The 18,648-nt window shown below is 39.7% G+C and overlaps 2 protein-coding genes across 5 annotated transcripts; one reads left to right on the forward strand and one right to left on the reverse strand.

The window, feature by feature from the left end:
• The first annotated feature begins 1,238 nt into the window (after window positions 1-1,238).
• Window positions 1,239-2,756, forward strand: LOC104433324 (putative F-box protein At1g50870). Its single transcript, XM_010046014.3, has one exon. The coding sequence runs from the start codon at window positions 1,285-1,287 to the stop codon at window positions 2,467-2,469; it is 1,185 nt and encodes a 394-aa protein (XP_010044316.1). The 5' UTR covers window positions 1,239-1,284; the 3' UTR covers window positions 2,470-2,756.
• An 877-nt stretch (window positions 2,757-3,633) lies between these two features.
• On the reverse strand, window positions 3,634-17,708 carry LOC104433325 (importin-9). Of its 4 annotated transcripts, none has more exons than XM_010046015.3 (33): window positions 17,393-17,705; window positions 16,117-16,178; window positions 15,565-15,657; window positions 14,476-14,647; window positions 14,025-14,140; window positions 13,242-13,328; window positions 13,022-13,138; window positions 12,857-12,920; window positions 12,617-12,759; window positions 12,170-12,217; window positions 12,013-12,081; window positions 11,732-11,807; window positions 10,456-10,586; window positions 9,759-9,818; window positions 9,515-9,584; window positions 9,369-9,433; window positions 9,227-9,288; window positions 9,026-9,149; window positions 8,897-8,954; window positions 8,676-8,788; window positions 7,615-7,692; window positions 7,446-7,508; window positions 7,227-7,322; window positions 7,018-7,127; window positions 6,142-6,331; window positions 5,670-5,784; window positions 5,191-5,303; window positions 5,042-5,119; window positions 4,662-4,727; window positions 4,451-4,579; window positions 4,234-4,302; window positions 4,065-4,145; window positions 3,634-3,967 (listed from the first exon to the last, which is right to left on the reverse strand). In XM_010046015.3, exons 1-33 carry the CDS (start codon window positions 17,517-17,519, stop codon window positions 3,917-3,919), a joined length of 3,096 nt encoding a protein of 1,031 aa, XP_010044317.1. In that variant the 5' UTR covers window positions 17,520-17,705; the 3' UTR covers window positions 3,634-3,916. The 4 variants fall into 4 exon arrangements, 2 of the variants coding, with proteins under 2 accessions (XP_010044317.1, XP_010044318.1); XM_010046016.3 differs by having other exon boundaries at window positions 4,234-4,284; window positions 17,393-17,704; XR_005548508.1 differs by lacking the exon at window positions 3,634-3,967 and having other exon boundaries at window positions 4,066-4,145; window positions 4,234-4,303; window positions 17,393-17,706.
• Window positions 17,709-18,648: the final 940 nt, after the last annotated feature.

The raw sequence follows: 18,648 nt of genomic DNA on the forward strand, positions 1-18,648 counted from the left end.
AACAATCCCTTCACCTTTATTCTTAGTTTATGAGGTTGTCTTCATGTCTCTATCATAATAAGCATTTGCATAATAAAAAGTGCAATATATCTCGTTGAGCGGTAGAACCGGAGTCGTTAAAAGAAAAATCCAAAGGGAAGACACTACACAATTTGAGAAAGCTGAAGAATCCCGCATTTCCCTATTCCACTGCTGTCAAATGTGCGCATCTTTTTTCATTAATCTTCAAGTCATTCACGAGTAACTAGAAATGAATAAATTTTCGACTTTCGTTTTAATGCTAAATTTTATTAGATAGCTCAGAGATAATTCTTTCATGAGATGAAATTTGTCTTAAAACAATCTGATGTGTGAATCTCTTTCTTTTTCATATCCAATTGAAATTTATTACTAGGGGTGTGCAAAAGAACGGGACCCACCTGGATCGCCTGGAACCGGATCGGAACTGCCTGAAACCGATGGTTCTTGAGGGAATCGGTCCGGTTCCCGGTTCTAATTTATGGTAACCAGTGGGTACCAGTCCCATTTCCGGTTCCATGGATGGATCCGTCCACCCGTCCACCCGGACCGGACTGATTATATTAAAATAATAAATTAATTTTTAATATTAAAAAAATTGAAATTACTAATTAATAAACCTAAATCAAATAACTAAAAAAATTAAGTCAAGATCGCGAAGAAGCAAGGCTAGGTAATCTCTAGTCAAACCAAATGAAGAGGTCCAGAAGCTAAAAATTCCAAAGCGCATGTTGAGTCCTTGAAAAAACGCCGAGCAATGAGTGGGCAAAAAGCAAGCGCGCGAAGGAGTAGGGTTGTAGGAGGAGGAGGAGAAGAAGAGTAGGTTGGGCAAAGAACCAGCAATTTTGGTTGAAAACCAAAATTGTTTCGCGTCAAGATCGGTTCCATGGATCCACTCCAGGAACTTGACCGCCCGGTCCAGTTCCCGGGTGGATTTATGCAACTAACGGGTGGATCCCGATTCCCATTTTTCCAAACTGTCCTTAGCGGGCGGTTCCTGATTCTAGGTCGAGAACCGCCCGTCCAGACCATGCACACCCCTACTTATTACATCATTTTAGTAAATGAATAAATTTTTACAAAATTTCCTAATCTGGCAATTTTCTTTTTTGATTATGCGGGCCTACATTAAAAAAAAAAAAAAAAAAAAAAATCTTGTCTTGACCGCCTGGAAGGGAGATATGACAGCCAAAGAGAAAGAAGCCAAAGCCCTTCGAAACCTAGGACGGTCGTGGTCTCGTCGCCGGCGAGAGTCGCTGGTTTCCGATGGTCATCCCGGAGGACCTGCTCTTCGAGATCCTCAAGCGGCTGCCGGTGAAGTCGCTGTGCAGGTTCAAGTGCGTCTCCACCCTCTGGCGGTCCCTCATCTCCGACCCTCGTTTCGTCGACTCCCACTTCGCCCACTCCTCCAACCACCCCAAGCTCGTCATCTCCCTCCCGAGCCACCCTCATGCCGGCCCGCGGGCCCGCCTCTTCTTCGCGGCGAACCTATCCGAACCCGGAAACGACCACCGACCCTGGACCGTTTCGCCTTACTTCTTCGCGCTCGGCACGGCCTGCCGTTACGTCTCGCAGTCTATCCACGGCCTGATTTGCTTCCAGGTCGATGGTTACGTCGGAGTTTGCAACCCCACCTCCGGGAAGTACATGACGTCGAGGACAGTGGAGGCGAAGGTCACCGGGGAGTGCGCTTATCTGCACTACTCGTTCGGGTTCGACCCGGTGGCTAAGAAGTACAAGGTGTTGCGCACGTTGGCGACCCGCAGGTCGATGCCGGGCGGTCTTCGTGAGTTGATCATGGAGCAGCACGTGCTGGATCTGGCATCCGAGACGTGGCGGAGGATCGAGGATGGTCCTCCTCACATCAAGAAAGAGGGTGAAATTTGTTTTAACGGGTTGGTATATTATAGGGCTTGGAATGGCAACATTACCAATCCAAGGCAGGACTACTTGGTGGAATTCGATGTCGGAACGGAGAGCTTTCTAATGGTTAAGTTCCCCGGCGATAATGGTCCCCGTGGAGGTCATCACAAAGTATGCCTTATTGAATTCGAGGGTCGCGTCGCTGTGGCCGATTTACGTAACCTTAAGCGCGATGGCAGTGATGACGTCGTTTTGTTGATCTCGGAGGACTTTGAGCGGGAGATCTGGAGGAAAAAAGTTATTGCATTGCCGCCGCGTTGGAAAAAGATTCTCGTGGCTGAAGAGGTTTTTCTGGCTGGTACAGTTAGTACCGGTGAATGGTTGTTGGTATCACAGATAATGTTGAAGCCGCCGCGTGTGTTCTACTACAATCCGAAGAATAACAGTTTTCGTGGGATCGAAATTAGGGGGTTACCTAAATATAGAATAGTACTGCCTCCTGCTGTTTGGCAAACGTTTACTCATCACGTGGAGAGTCTACTGCCGCTGGAAGGCCTTCATGACAGGCACATGCCGTGGAGGCTTTAGCTAGTTGAACACTGAATCACTTTGCCATCCACACATTTTATACTATGTTCAAAGACGTGAAATTAGTAATCGTCTCTGGCTTCGTCTCTCTGAATTTGTGGCTTTATGTGACATATCTATCAGCCATGATTGTAGGAAAGAGGCATTGCCCCTTCTTGTATTGCTTTTGTTGTTATTTGAAGAACTGACCAGCTATATTAGCTAATAAGCATTTTCGTTTGCTTGTTGGCAAGCAGGGATATATCCTGCTTATTGTGACATTTCTTGGAATGAAAGTTTCAAGACAAGCCGATGCCTTTAAAATTTATGCTTCGTGAATTGATGTTGTTCTCATGGAGATCATATAGCTTCTGCTTTAGTACGATTTTATCACTTCCCTATCTAAAGTCGTGGATTTTTTTATCGTCAATCTACTTACCCTGTTTATAGGAGAATGATATTGCCTCCTTGTCACATTCCAAAAGCTTTTGGTAATTCTGAATCTATCCATTGTGCATAAGCAGGAAGAAAATCTTGCTTACTGTGGTGAGTTCTGGAGAAATAGAAAAACTTTTAAGACCAGTGGAAGGATTTAGAACGCATGAACGAGATGAAGGGCATATTGCTCCGGCTGATTGCCGTAATCCTGTGTATGATAAAGGTAATTACGATGTTATATGGGTGTCAGTGGACTTAAATGGGGAGACTTGGAAGGAGAAAGTTTCATCTTGCTGCCATGTTGGAAGGTGCTCATTGCAGACGGAAGTGTTTCCAGCCACCGTCATTGATACTCATGAACTGTTGGTCTCGCCTCTTATCTTATCGAAGTCTATTTGTGTGTTTTACTATAATCTGAAGGCTTACTCGTTTAGAAGTGGAATTGGTGGGTTACCTGAGTACGAAGCTTCAGTGTCCCCTGAGTCATGTGGTTTAACGTTGACCAATCATGTTGGATGGTACAACTCTCCGTTAATGGGTCAAACCCAACTCTGACGAGACCTCTGAGGGCAATCCGAGTTTCGCTTGTGCAAGTGGTCCTTTTGGTATTAGTCATGGGAGTCGGTGACATGTTATGATGGTGTGATTTAGTGAAATGAACTGGTGTTGGTTTAAAAAAAAAAAGAAAAAAAAGAAAAATCAGTAGCCATTTGACTCTATTGGCTTCGTCGCTTGTGCTATAATTGATGAGAATTGGAATTCTGGCTTCTTCACATCATGGGGGAAAAAAATATACAGTTGGAAGCTGAACTTTCCCCCCTTCCTCTTGGTTTACATGTAAATATTTCGGGGCAGATGGTATCATTCCTTTAACAAGAGACATCATCTTTACGAAAGACAAAAACTTCAACTTTACAACCTCAACTGTCAAAAATTTCCACTCTCAGGTCAATCAAAGAATGCTCAATACCTACCGCTAGAAACCTCATCTACGGACAGAACAAATACAGAAATCTCTGAAAGAGACTTCTCAGCGACCAAGGATTGCTTGAATAGTAGCGTGTTGAGACTGCGTTAGATTCTGCGGATTCAAACAATAATCACACATGGAAATCTATGCGTTAAAGCAGATAAAGCATATTAAGACACATATACAGCTAAAGAGTTTGATAGTCAACCTGGCAGAGGTGATCAAACAGATTTCTGTTGCTCTCGGAAAACTTCATGAGAAAGTCCCCCAGGTAGTTGGCCAGATTAATCTGTATTACACAACAAGACATTTGAGAATGTTGGTCATAATATGCATAAACCAGATAATGAATCTCGGATGTAAGATCCATTAAATACCTCGTTTAAAGGGTCATCAATACTTGAAAGGTCGTCATCATCACCATCTTCCTGTTGAAGCTCATAAGACATGCAAGAGTATGAACAAGGAAGTTTAGGTGATAAGTCCATTATTCTCCTCTTTATTTAGCGTATCGCTACTTTTCAGGGGAATGATCAGTGTTCCATCCCATATTTCTGAAGTAAAGGGAAAATAAACAAGAAAAAACAATTGAACCTCATCAAATACTCTGGCCATCGCCTCAAACTGTGCATATCCTGGTCTATCGGATGATACAGCAGCAGCTGCGTGTAAAATGTCTTTGTCACCATCCACAGGTTCCACTTCTTCCCACTCCGAATCCTCCTATAAATATGAGTTTAGGGTGAAAAATCCTCAACCCTTCATACTACTGCAAAACCAACTGAGTCAGAGCAATGCATCCTACCTCTTCATCACCAACTGGAGCTTGTTCTTGAATTTCAATCAAAGCATCAGCAAGCAAAGCCAGTATCTACAGTGTGAGGTAGTAAAGCAGATGTGTGAGCTTCTTAAACAATATAATTCCTAGCTGGATCATGAAGGATATACTGTAGAACAGTAATAGCCACGAGTCATAAGTGACAATTTAATGACATTATTCAACCAAGAAAACGCGAGAGGTAATAAATCAATGTATGTCAGCAGAAGATATGTCCATTCCTAAGATTTGGCAACCATAATTATTGATTAAGGAAAATATAACAAAATTGCTTTCAAGACCACGTTCCACATTCTCCTTGACAATGAATACATCTTATAATCTGAGGACATTGTCAAAAAAATTACTTTCGCAGGGAGTGGCATCAAAGTCCACTGGTCTGGAGCTGACTTAGCCTTTGAGCGAGTGGTTATCCCTGTGGCAGACTTCACATGAAGTGCGATAAGCCAAGGAGCTAAGATGCTTCTAAATCAAAGTAGGCAGCAGAAATGGGAACCTGAATTAGGTGGCCTTGGACATTAATTTTCCCCAATTCACCATGCATTGTGGAAAGTACAAGAGCCAAAGCAGTGGTCGTCACTTTAATTTGGTATGATCCCTGAATCTCCCCTGCTTTTTAAATTGCAGATCTGAGTAATATATCTAACCATCTTAAAAGCAAGAAGCATCCACATGAAAGGTTTGAATAGATCCACTTCATAGTTTAAAAGTATCACAGAAGTGCAAGTCCATGGAACAATCCCACAGATAGCATAGAAGCAGCGGAGTCACTCTGAAGATGAACAGGACGTGCAGTTCCACTCCTACCTGGATCTCCAGTGCATTTTATTCCTAATAGTACCTCATGTATTGTATAGGAATCCAATTATCAGACAGAAAGAAAAAGTAAACAACTATCCTATACCCCTCTTACAGGAGTGCAGCACTGCCACTTTAACCATGCTCGGACTTCAGAATCTAGCAAGAAGCAGTTACCTTGCAGCTTTGTCCATTCAGACATCACATATGTGAAGGCATTATCATAACCTTCGGCTGGGACTCTCATCAGCATGTCAATAAACTGATGCACATTAGGAACACTCATGTGAACCTGCAATATTTTGAAGAATTACAACCAAGACACTGCCTGATATTCAAGTCAAAAAGGCTAAACATACTTTAGAGAAGCATAGTGGCTTGTTTGAGAGCCCCCTAATTAATGCAAAAGTTGAGTCAAAATAATGTTCTTCTTGAATGGCATATTATACTTTTAATAGATGCTTTGGGCGGACAGTTGCTGCTGGTGCACACAAGTCTCTCCCTAGTTAACAAACCACCACTTTTACAGATTAATCAATGCTTTCTTGAAAGGAATAATATCATATCATACCAGATCAAACAATTTTAGAAGGTGGGAGGTGGAACGATATAGCACTATCATAGAGTTTTGAAGGATGAAACACCTTACCAATCTAGCAAATATCAGTATCAAGGAAGTTCTCAACCCAGCTATTTCAGCAGACTGCATGCGTCTGACCAGGGCAGCTGCCATGTCCCATATATGTGGCGCCATTTGCTGTGGCAAGTGCAAAATAAGTTGCAGAATATAGTTCCCAACAAAAAGAGACCCAGAGCTTTCCAACGCAGGATCCAGAAGCCTGCATCATGTTCCCAACAATAGATTTAGACCCACTGGAAATACAAATGCACATGCAAAATTCAAGAATTACTGAAACTGTGTAATGAGTTATTGCAACCAGGACATGACATTTCAAGTGATAGCCACTCTTTCCATCATGTAAGTTCAAGATCAAGTAGCATTTCATTCCACATTGCAATTTACAGAACAAGTACTGCAGTAATTAACAAGAGAAGAACCATTGAAGTTTGACCCGCATAGAGTTGGCCAAAATAAGTTTTATTTTCATGTAGCTACCATAAACGAGTACACATTGCAGAGTAAAGACATGTCACTGCAGTAGTGTTGTCACAGCCACATGCTGCCGTTTCACTCTACATTGAAAAAGTGAACAAAATTGATTCTTACAGTCAGCATTTTATCATTAAATCTCTAAAAACCAGGATGATTGACATTCAATGATAAATTTATATAAACTAAAGAACTAAACCAAAATACTTCAAAACTGCATCTTACGCATATGCCATTGGTTTTCTTCTATTTCTTTCTCTCTTTCTTTTTGATTGGCAATTTCGACTAAAACAACTAAATACAAAAATGAAACATCAAAATACTTCAACGACTCCTAAGAATTCTCTCCACAATGCTGATCAATATAAAGCCAGAAAACTGGAAGGGCATTGAGAGAAAGGAAATCTCCCCAACCTCGAAGCTACATCTAGCAAAGACCTCATTGTGAACCCAGAATCACCACCCCAAGCCAGCACATCCTGTCTTCCTCCCGAGACAAAAGCAGCCAGGCATTCCGTTGCATTCTAATAAATGGCATTGCAATGCAGAAAATTACTTAGATATAAAGAGAATGCAATCAGGGTCCTAGCAGAAAAATGACAACCCATGAAACACTTGAGCACCTGCATTTCACCATGGTCTTCACTTTGAAGTGCTATACGAACGACAGCATCAAAACATGCATCGTACATCAATTTCACTGCATCAATAGGAGAATTCTGTACATTGCAGCACCAACAGTAGCCAAGAATATATAACAATTAATAAGAATTATCAGCAGAAAATTAAAGCTAACATATCAGTGAGATAGAGAGGAATGAAAAATTGAGCCTTAGAAATACCTTTAGAAGCATGGTCAACAGATCCAAGGATCCAGCAACTAAACCATCAGGTTGTTGTTGGGGCTAGACATTGCCATTGGGATATGCCACAACCAACAAATAATTCAACCTCTGAGATCAAGGCATGCTAAGATGTATCATAATAAAATGAAACGAATTAAAGTCCTACCTTATTTAGGACTGGACCTACAAAAGGCAGAACCCGGGAAATCAGTGGGTGGACGCAACCAGGAGAATTTTTTATTGCCTGGTCAAACATTTTATAGAAGAGAAAGAACAAGGGAAGTTCCAATCAGCAGAGATATATACCAATATTAAAAGAATTATTTTGTCAATGGAGTCATCAAGCTTCTTGTTTCAGCAGAATGACTTGCCATAAAAAAGCACCACGACTAATAAAAGTCGAATTAAAACGTTCTGACATTTTCAGAAAATTTTCTTTCTCAGCGGTCCACTATAGGAAGTAAAAGCATATTAGCAAAAATACATAAGACTTTACCTTGGATATTCTAGTTTTTCAACATCACAATCACCTATCAGTGATTCTCTGTATAAATTATTTAAGTATGAAGCGATTGGAAACAGCTAAGTTCGGGAAGGATCACATCCATCAATTTTACAAGTTTTTGCTTAGATTCAAACCATCATATGAACTACCAATTAATGTGCTTCATTAGTTACCAGCACCAATCCCACAGAAGCCACAAACCAAGCCTTATGTGCAGTGCCTAAATGCAGAAAAACTAGAAATTCACAAGCATTTTATATGATTTTCTGACATTATCCTCATAGTATAGTCATCAAGAACATAGGGAAAATGAATCCCATGAGGCCATGATCCTCACAATTCATCTCAGATGTCTGAAATGAAATCATAGATTCTTGAGTATGGAGAAGTTGGAAATTTCAATGATTCAAAGCAGGTATTGGCAAATTTTCAGATGGATTTCCAAAGTCGTAGATAAAAACAACACTCCACATTAATCAGCAGAAAAAAACTAGGTACAGGAGACGATTAATATACAAGGAAATTGGAGTAGAACCAACAAGCCATTTTTAAGATAAGGCTTCCCTTAATTAATGCTCTACTCCTTACTTAGCAACTAACATAATAAACACCATCATACTCAATAACTGAATATGATTAAGTGAAATAACAAAGAAAATAATAATTAACTATAAACTTAGCCAGACCAAATACCTAAGGACGACATTTCAAAATGTAGTTACCTCCAAAACCTCAAGTGCCTCGCCACTGACAAATGGATCTGAAATGTTAGATGCCCAAGTGTTCAAGAGGATGGGAGAAACATTAGGCTCCACAGCAGCTATAGCTTCGCAGCCTAAAGTGAAAAGGAAAAACAGAAGAAAAAAGAAGAAAAAAAAAACCTAGTTTAATGGCATCCAACATGAAAGTGTAGATTGGAAGCAAAAAACTAAATAAGCAGTACCTGCCATAATTGCTGCTCTGATTGTTTCAAGAACCAAGTGCAATGTCTCATCAGATGCCTGTGAAGAAAAAACAAGCAATGTTGCAGCTTGAACATCAGAATAAAAGAAAGCATACTAGCTAGTCTTACTTGACTAAGGAGATTTGTAAGTGATGAAAGCAATCCTATTATGTGAGGGAGAACATTTCCGTCATTTGCCTTGGTAAGGAGTAGAGAAAGGGCATGACATGCCCCTACTTTGACAGGTGGGGGCCTGTTAAGAGAGTAATATTACCATTAGACAACTCAAAATTTCTTTCCCAAATCAAATTGTTGAATAGAACCACTTACACATCCATGCTAACTGTTGTAATAGCTGCATAGAGAAAATTATCAAGAACTCCACGACTGATCTGAATGGTACAAAAAGTAAGTAAGAAAATACTCAAAGATGACATGGCCTAGTAATTTACAAAGGAATTAGAATAATTACCACAGAGGAGAACTTAGCAACTGACACAAAAATACGCGCATATAGAAATGGATATTCATGTACCCCTGTTACCAAAAAAAGAAAAGCTCTGTCTATTCCCTGAATAACAGAAAAGTAGGATGAGAAGCAAAGGGTAGAATGTTCACCAGCCCCAATGTCCTCAGAGATCATTTGCTCAATCACGCTTCCTATGTTGCCACTTGCCAATCCAGAAACCTGTCACAACAAATCAGCAGAAAAGACAAAATAACACTGAAAATGAATTACTTCTAACAAGCACAACAAATTCATCACTGTGTCCACTGGAATGTAATTAGATGTAAAAGATGGTGTCCACACACGAGCATGTGAGAGAGAGAGAGAGAGAGAGAGAGAGAGAGAGGAACAAACCTCAGCTTCAAGCAATTGGTCAGATAGTGACGCCAAGGCAAAAAGAATGGCCTCCCTCATCTGGGAAAAGAAGAAGAAGAAGAAGAAGAATTACCACAAGAATTGAAGGGTGAATGAAGAAAGCAAAATTGGGATTGTATGTGAAAGGACATGGAACCTAATTAGAGTTGAGAATATAAGAAAGGTACTTTCCAAGAAAATACTGTGCAAAGAAAGGATGACCAAATGACCAATTAGGAAAAGAACATCACTATAGAATAGCATTGCTCATCTCTTCGTGTCACAAATTTCTGTGATTTTCCTCTCAAGGTTCAGAATGATAATTCTCCTATGCTATCAGGTGGCTTCTATTTTGCTTTTAACTAGCATAAAGCAGGCTAAGGAAGATATTTGTAAATTGGTAAATAAGCTCACATCGTTGTTTGTTGTGAATGCAACTTGTTACCTACTGACAAACAAGGTGTGAAGTTGTGATGTAAAACAAAAGAGGACGTAAAATGTATTCAGGTACTTAAAATGATTTTTCATATTTCCCCAAGTATAAATTCAGAAAAAAGACAACATACTCTTATCACTTACAAATAATTAAGACCCGCCACATTAACAAAGTAAATTACTTCTTTAAAAAGAAACAAACTATAAAAAGAAATTTACCCAAAAAAAAAAAACTATAAAAAGAAAAGAACTATAATCTTACTCTCCACCAATCAGCAGAACCAGCACTTTTGTCTTGTATGGACTCAGCGAATCGTCTTTTTGCAGCTTCAATAATGGCATCAACACCTTCTCTGCCACAGGAACTAACCACCTCTTCTAGCAAAAGTGCACCTGCATACAACAGATGGAAGAATCCAACTGTAAAGTTTATCTAACTACAGTAACAATCATATATGGAACATCAGATTTAGTTACACTACGGTATCAAAAATTTAGTGAAGGCATGAAAGAAATGACTAGGTCTTTCTTGCAACTGAAAGTAGCTGACACTGTGTAGTTGACACAATTTATGACCAGAACACCATCATAATCCCCACTCATTTAACTACACATTGCGTATGGCTAATGTAACAGTACTCAGGGGAGAAAATATCATATGGGCTTCCTAATACATCACTTCCACTATTGTTATTATGTACATAAAATATTTTAAACAGAAGTTTAGCATGAAACACAGCCATGTTTGTCACTTTTTTACATTTGCAACTAGGGGCTTTTAAAGCGTGTATGCTATGTGCATATAACTTTATAAATCATACCTGTTCTAAATAAATAATTTACAAGACTCCACGCTTGTTCCCAAGCATCACAAGAGTGCCAGTACTCGCATCACACTGGTCTTGGTTTCCCGAAAGAATTCTAACCCAAGAATGACTTTGAAGCCATCCATCACTACAATAGAAAAGTGGGCTCTTCCCCCAGGGCAATCCACAACTTCTTTGTCACTTTTTATAATAATTAACATTTTCATAAAGTGATCCATGCTCTAGGAAACTTTGGTTAGACCCATCGATGCAAGAGACACTGATGAGTGTCTACTGTTTTTCCTTCAATTTCTCATATTTTATCCTAATGTAGTTCCTTATGACGAACTGAGCTTATGCAGATTCAACAAAAAGGTAGGAAGATCTTTTTACTCCCCTGGGTGGAGACTCATGCAATCAACTTTTTCAAGTTCTGTAACCGCTGAAAGGCACTGGTAGAGTAAAAAAAATGAAAATATGACATTGCTTTCAGTTCGCATAATTGACAAAAATCTTAACACAACAGCACTTAAGTAACAAAAGTTACACCAGACCCAAGATCCAGCATGGACAGACGCCTATCCTATAACTCTAAATCATTATGATGACATGATCCTTGCAATATAGAGGAAACAATTGTTCAAGCTCAAGTACCATGATATAGTATACGAGTCAATTTACCAGCATTCTACAATGTTACATTGAATGTATGTAAAAATATGAACAGCTTACCAGAAACACGACAGCTATAAGTAAGATCATCCTCATTAGCCACGAATTCGTTGGCATCCTCTGACCACGTATGGACCTAGAGAAACACAAGCACAAGAAAAGTACTCGATTTAATCTGTACTAATAATAGATCAAATAATTGGTACTACTGAGGTCATAGGTAGCTGAATGATCTCGACTTAAGTTTTCTATTCAGTATCACACTCAGATAGACGATTGTATGGAAAAAGTATAGGGCATCTGCCTAGGTTTAAGCAAAAAATGCACAAATTGCATGGTACCTGTTGTTCTGTCATTTGCAGGAAAGCCAGAGTGTCATATACCAACTCATTGATATTATTCATCATAACCTACAGGGACCAATTCTCACATATACAACATGGAAAAAATGATAGCAAAAGAAATATCCAACAACCATGGGGGTTTGGGTTGGCAAACCTTTACAAACTTCCTGCTGCCCATAATAGTCAATAGAAATTCAAACAACTGTAATCAAATGATGAAAGTGAGAATTTGAAGTCAAATGATAAATATGTAGGGAAAATGCAAGAGAAAAATATATGAAAATAGAAAAATGGTTCTTGCACAACGTGGGCTTTGATTGACCCACTACACTTTGAATAATTAGGATTTTTATTGATATTTCTCCATGCAAAGTCAAAGATGAGACGCTCGACCAACTTTTTCTCCATTATTCATGTCTCTCGTGAGATAGCAAGTTTGGGAATGAGGAAGTTAGGACACTGAAACATCTAGGCATGTAAAAGTTAGCAATAACATAGAAAAGATCCACGCATCGCTTGTACTGGGAGAATTCTTACAATGAACATGAATGGTGTGCTAATACTATAATCCAGAAACAATTCCATACACAAAGACAGTAACCTGAATGATAAAGGAATCAAGGCTCTTCTCTGCACCATCCGAGTCATATCTTCCCTCATAAGGATCTTCTTGACCTTTAATTGATGATTGCAAATACACATTAAGAGTGGATACAAATGTTTGCCACAATGGTCCCATGATAACTGCATGAGAAAAGAAGATAATAAGTCAGTCAATAGAGAATCAGAAAAGCTGACAAAGCTAAAAGATACATTCACAAGATAACTTTAAGTAACATACCCACAAATTCACCTACACCAATGCTGGGAAAACTCTGAATTAGCTGATTTAAGCACTTAAGAACCTGGGTGGAGAGATGCAGAATATATGCAACAGTTAATTGTTCATTCAACTTGAAAAGATACACATCCAATCCAACATATCTCATGCTATTTTCAAACTGACCTCCATTCTAATGCTCCAATCATCAGGATCTTCTAATGGCACTGGCTCTCTTAAGATATTATTGAACTCATCCATCCATGGTTTGAGAAAAGAATTTATCATCTCATTGGTCTCACTCTGGAAAATAAACATTGCCCAGATCAGATAACCAACACTAGAGTTAAAACTAGTTCTAGCATATTCCAAATGATGAGAAAACAGAAGAGAGGTCCGTTATTACCTTATAAACACCACTCATTGCCCCCAACACAGAGACACAAGAATAAACTATCGAAAGGGCCTTTGAACGCAAATGTTTGTCATAAATCTGAAACAAATTCACAAGAAACAAAAGACAAATTATAGAGACAGAAGATGTTTCTTATTTCATCATCTTTTGAGAAAAACATGCCTTTAAATGAAGTGACAGAAGTCACAGAACTTTAATCACCTTAAACATAGGGGGGAAGTTCAAAAATCTTTTTGACTTTTGTAAATTACAAGTTCCAGCATCGAATTTAAAGAAAATATCTCATAAGCACTCTGTGGCTTCCTAGTTTTCATAAAACACAAGATTCAAAGGTTTATAAGTTATATATTTCGCACAAAGAATTAGTACCTGCCTGCAACTAACCATGTGCAAATGAAGTCATCAAAAAGTTGACAAGCAAAGTCACCCAATGACACTGTCACATTTGAACAAGTAACAACATAATACAGACATACGCTAATAGTAGAGCAAGCAACACAACAACAAAAGCTGTTGTAATCCATAAACAATTCTAGAAACACTGGTATATGCTGATCAAATTGAAGATCTGCAAGCAATGAAAATCAGTTAAATTAAGGTATTACTCTCAAATGCATGCATACAAAATTGCAACACGATTTCTGAAAGCTAAGCTCAATGGACAGAGCGTCCTACTGGTCCTTATTTCAAACTCCAAAAGTCCCTACTAATTAAAAATCAAAAACAGCAAAAGTCTGAGAAGAAATTGAAGCAGAACATACAATAAAAACAAACCTTAGATGAGGATACAATCTTATGCAGAGTAGGGAACAAGATTGGGACTAATGTGGGCACCACTGTATCATCAAGATCTCCGGACAGAAGTGACAGGCATTTCAGAGCCCCTTGCACTACAACATTCAGCAAAATCCTTTATGTCGATCAAAAGTTTATAAGACCAGGAATAACAAAATTTACAAAAAGAAAGAACAGCAAATTAGAAACTTTATAGAACTTCCAAAAATAAGTAACTATAATTCTTTCTCTAAAGTTGCTAGGGGATTGCAATTGGATCAATGTATAACCTCAATAGTATTATCCTGTAGAAGCTTTTAAAATTCAACAATATTCACGAAATAGATATCCCAGTTTAAATGATAATTAACAACTCAGAAGCCCACAGCATACAGGTAAGCAAAAAGGATTCACATAAAAAATATGATGGTGAGAAAATGGAACACCCTACCTCGATTCATGTTAGTTTGATCATTAATCAGCTCCAGAAGGTTAGGCAATAACTCAGGCCAATCCTCTGGCCAATCATAAACTGCGATGGATGCAACTGCCATACTAACTGCCGTGCAAATTTTTCTTTGAGAGTCATCCAGTGTCATCAGAAGATATTTGCGTATAACTGCCTGATAATTGATCAATAATGTTATTAGTTTAGACATTCAAAACACAGCATCTATTGGTTCAATATCATCATTGAAATAGCAAGTGGTTCATCGTCTTAGATCTTCCAAAGACACGTGCTCAAGTATTTCATCCACGTCCATCATGCATATCACAGTTATTAGAGACGTAGAGGCACCCCACCTCCACCAAGATGGGGAAAAGACTCAATTGTTTGATTAAGTAAGAATTTTTTGACCTAGAGAAGTGAATGGAGGAGACAGAAGCAATCGATGCGATTGGCTGTCGTGAACTATATGATTAAGGACAGCATTCTTCAGACATCCACTCTAAATCTACGACCAACTACAGGCATCATCTCCCAAAAACAGCCCCATCTGCACCCGTTCATCTCACAGCTTGCAAAGCAACATTGACAATTGAAGAACCCTAACTCATGACTCAACGTACGACATCTATGAGAATTGGATTAACAGTTTTGCACTATTGCACCAATGACCATGGCATTTCTGGCCCAACCTCTTTGGTACCACTGGAGGTATTGCAAAACAAAAAACTTCTACCCTATTGTTCCTTGAATCTTTGCTCATTGTGTCAGGTGGAAGATTCACTAGACAAGCCAAAACGATAGAAGTAGACACACCTGTCCTTGGGCCAAAAACTCAAGAAATCTAGTAACACTATTCAAGCACCTGCTTTAACCAGTAATGCCTCTTCAATACACACTAGAAGGTTGGTAAAACTTACAAAAAATTCTAGAAATGAATGGTTGGGTGGACCTACTCACAGAAAAGAAAATGTTGTGCAATCTAGGGAACCTTCTAAAATGAGGAGCTAAAAGGACAAAATATGAGTTTATTGATCCAGAAAAGAACAAGAAATAAGTCTACTTGTTATCAGTGGATCGACTAAAGATTACCTTTTCCTCACTTGAAACCACAGGATGCTCAAAAGATTCCTCACCTTCTTGCCAGTGTTTCTTGATGAACTGCTTCAGCAGGACAGCAGCTAGGTAGAAGTATGTTAACTTTTCACAACATAACTGCCCAAATAGAAGTTACAATACATGATGCAAGGTTTAACACCTCGTGTTCTTGAACAGAATAACTCATTGATTTCCCTCTTTTTATGAATAAGACGTTGTTAAGACAATAATCGCTGATCATTAAGGGCATATCCTCTTTTTCTGAATAAGAAGAAAGGGTAATATTGCTTTCCTGTCAAAATCTAAAATATTATTCCAATTTCAAATAATTATGAGAAATTCATATGCGAATGTGCATGTCAATGTTTGTATGTTATGAAGATACAAAGAAAGCAAAAGGCAAAAATTACAAGTCATTCCAAAAACACTGGATATTATTAGCTAGTTAACTAAAATAACATGTATTTAGCTCATTCCAAAGCACGGACAAGATGTTGATAAGATAAGATAAACCAGTATGTGATGCGAGTACTAATATAAGGATATCTGGCGCAATCCAAATGGAAGCTCCCGGTTGGCTGCTACTTTTGATAATGCACTTCCAAAACCTGTAAAGTTCAAAAGATAAATGCTATTAATAAATCATCTCAAACGATGAGAGCTAGATAAGTGACTTAAAAGGCTAGAGTGAGGAAATAAACACAGCATGGAAGTTATTTGCTCCTTCCAACAGCTGATAGTAAAAACTTAGGCAGGTCAACCATCTGCGAGATTAAGGAAGACAAAACTACAACGACCTCACCAAAAATGAATCTTCTTTATTTTGCAAAATAGTTAGCATTCTTTTTCTAAAGATGTTTGACTAAATGAATCCTTTCAGTTGTGAAATCCATAAACTGAATGCTTCATTTGCCTTCTTATGTTATACATGCCCCTTTGACATGAGCCACTAGTGTCTCTTGACTTTCATCTAGGTATATTTATTACCCACTAAAATTCTACAAATTCCCTGGCAAAAGGATTACCAGAATCATTTGCGTTCTTGAGCTATAACTTCCCCATTTGACATAAGCTGCTTACAACTACGTCTCTTGACCTTTAATGAGGTATACATACTTCCGCAAAAATACCATCACCTCCCTAGCAGTGACCTACATACTATAATTCCTAGCTCTCCAGCCAAAGGTGCAAAAGAACATGGATGCCGAACAGTGTACCTAAAAAGCAAACAAAACTGTACTAATCACCATGGACACGACAATGTGGGTATCCCTTCCCATATTTCTCCCAGGAGTTTTCATCCCTTCGCACGATGCCCAGCACAACATCTCGAAGATTTGACTCATGCTTCATTCAAAATTCCAGAGATTCTCAACGTCTGCTTGCCACACTACAGTTTGACATCTCTTCCCATGTTTCCCAAGCAGTTATTAATTCATAACTGCCCCTGCACACGATGCCCGGCACAATAACATCTCAACAATTCGACCCAACCTCCAATAAATAAATAAAAAAAAATACACAGATTCTCGACGTCGTCTTCTTGCCACGGCCAGTTCACTCTTCTGACAGCACATTAAAACGCGAAAACTAAGGCAGCAAATCATCCCTCCCCCCACCCCGGGAGCTACTACCTACATCGACACCCACAACGACAACCAACGCCCGAAACTCATCCCCGCCAACATTCCCGGAATTTCGTCAATTCAACAAACATCAGGCAGGCGGAAGCCAGTAACGGGGCTGGGGAAACAACTTCAGCACGGCAGACAACGAACGACGAGAGACGTAGAGAGAGAGTAGCGATTGATCGGAGGATCACCGGACTGCAAGGACGCTTGCTGGAGCGAGGCCTCGGCGAAAGCGCGGACGTCGTGGTTGGGGTCGAGAGTGGCGGACAGGCAGTTCAGCAGCCATTGCTGGTCCTGATCGATCGTCGATGACGCCATCCACTGCAAAAACGACGGAGAAATCCGCACGAGAAGAATGGAATTCGACCGCTCTTTCGCCTTCGCCGGTTTCGTCGCTCTCCGGCGAAGGAATCGCCGGGGAGGAGGGGCGGAGCGCGGGTTTTGGGGGTATTGTTTTGGCGGGGGTTTTGGAAATGGCGGAGGAAGTGCAGCGAGCTATGTTTTTCTTCTTTAGGGTTCAGATTCAAATTAAAAAGAAAAAAGAAATTGAATTCTTATTCTCTATCAGTACAGAATTTAAGGAATTATTGTCCGAAAGGGGGGGATTTAATTTTGATTTTGCGGTCGGACCGTGATCATGATGATGTCCGTCCGGTGTCCCTTTGCGTAGATTTTCTGCAATGTTTATGTATTGACATTATGCGTGTAGATATCATCGTTTGAAAATTTTAAAATATGCCAGCTACTTCGTGCAAAATAAAAGAGAACGCGGAAGTGCCACGAAATGAGTAAGGAGCTAAAAAGTAGGATTAATGTTTGGGTTCACTGCTAATATAATAAGAAGAAGGACATAAATATTAAGTTAAAGGGGTGTGCAAAATATTCGGGAACCACCCGGAACCGGACCGGAACTGCTCGGAACCGACGGTTCTTGAGGGAACCAGTCCGGTTCCCAATTCCAATTTTTTGGAACCGGTGGGTACCGGTTCCATGGGCGGATCCGCCCACCCGGATCGAACCAAAACCTTTTTAATATTAAAAAAAAACTAAAAGAATCCCTAGATTAGATCTCATCTTCTCACTCCCTTCGTCTTCGGTTCTCTCTCTTTTTGTCTCTTCCTTGATTCCTCCTAATCCTATCGCCATTTTGATTCCTCCCCGAGCGTCGATGCCGCCGCCGTTGTTCCTCTGCCGCTGCTGTTTGCCCTCTCGCGTCGGCTGCCACCCGCCATAGCCACGGAAAATTGTTTCGCAACCGTTCTATGTTGAAAACCCGAGCATAGACCTCCTCCTCTCATTTCCAACTCATAGACCTGACCGTTCTATGTTGAAAACCAAAATTGTTTTGTGTCAAGATCGGTTACATGGATCCACTCGGGAACCAGACCGAATCAACGGTCCGGTTCCCGAGTGGATCCATGCAACAAAATGGTGGATCCCAATTCCA

Source organism: Eucalyptus grandis, chromosome 2, assembly GCF_016545825.1.
Source record: "Eucalyptus grandis isolate ANBG69807.140 chromosome 2, ASM1654582v1, whole genome shotgun sequence".
NCBI classification, from domain to species: domain Eukaryota; kingdom Viridiplantae; phylum Streptophyta; class Magnoliopsida; order Myrtales; family Myrtaceae; genus Eucalyptus; species Eucalyptus grandis.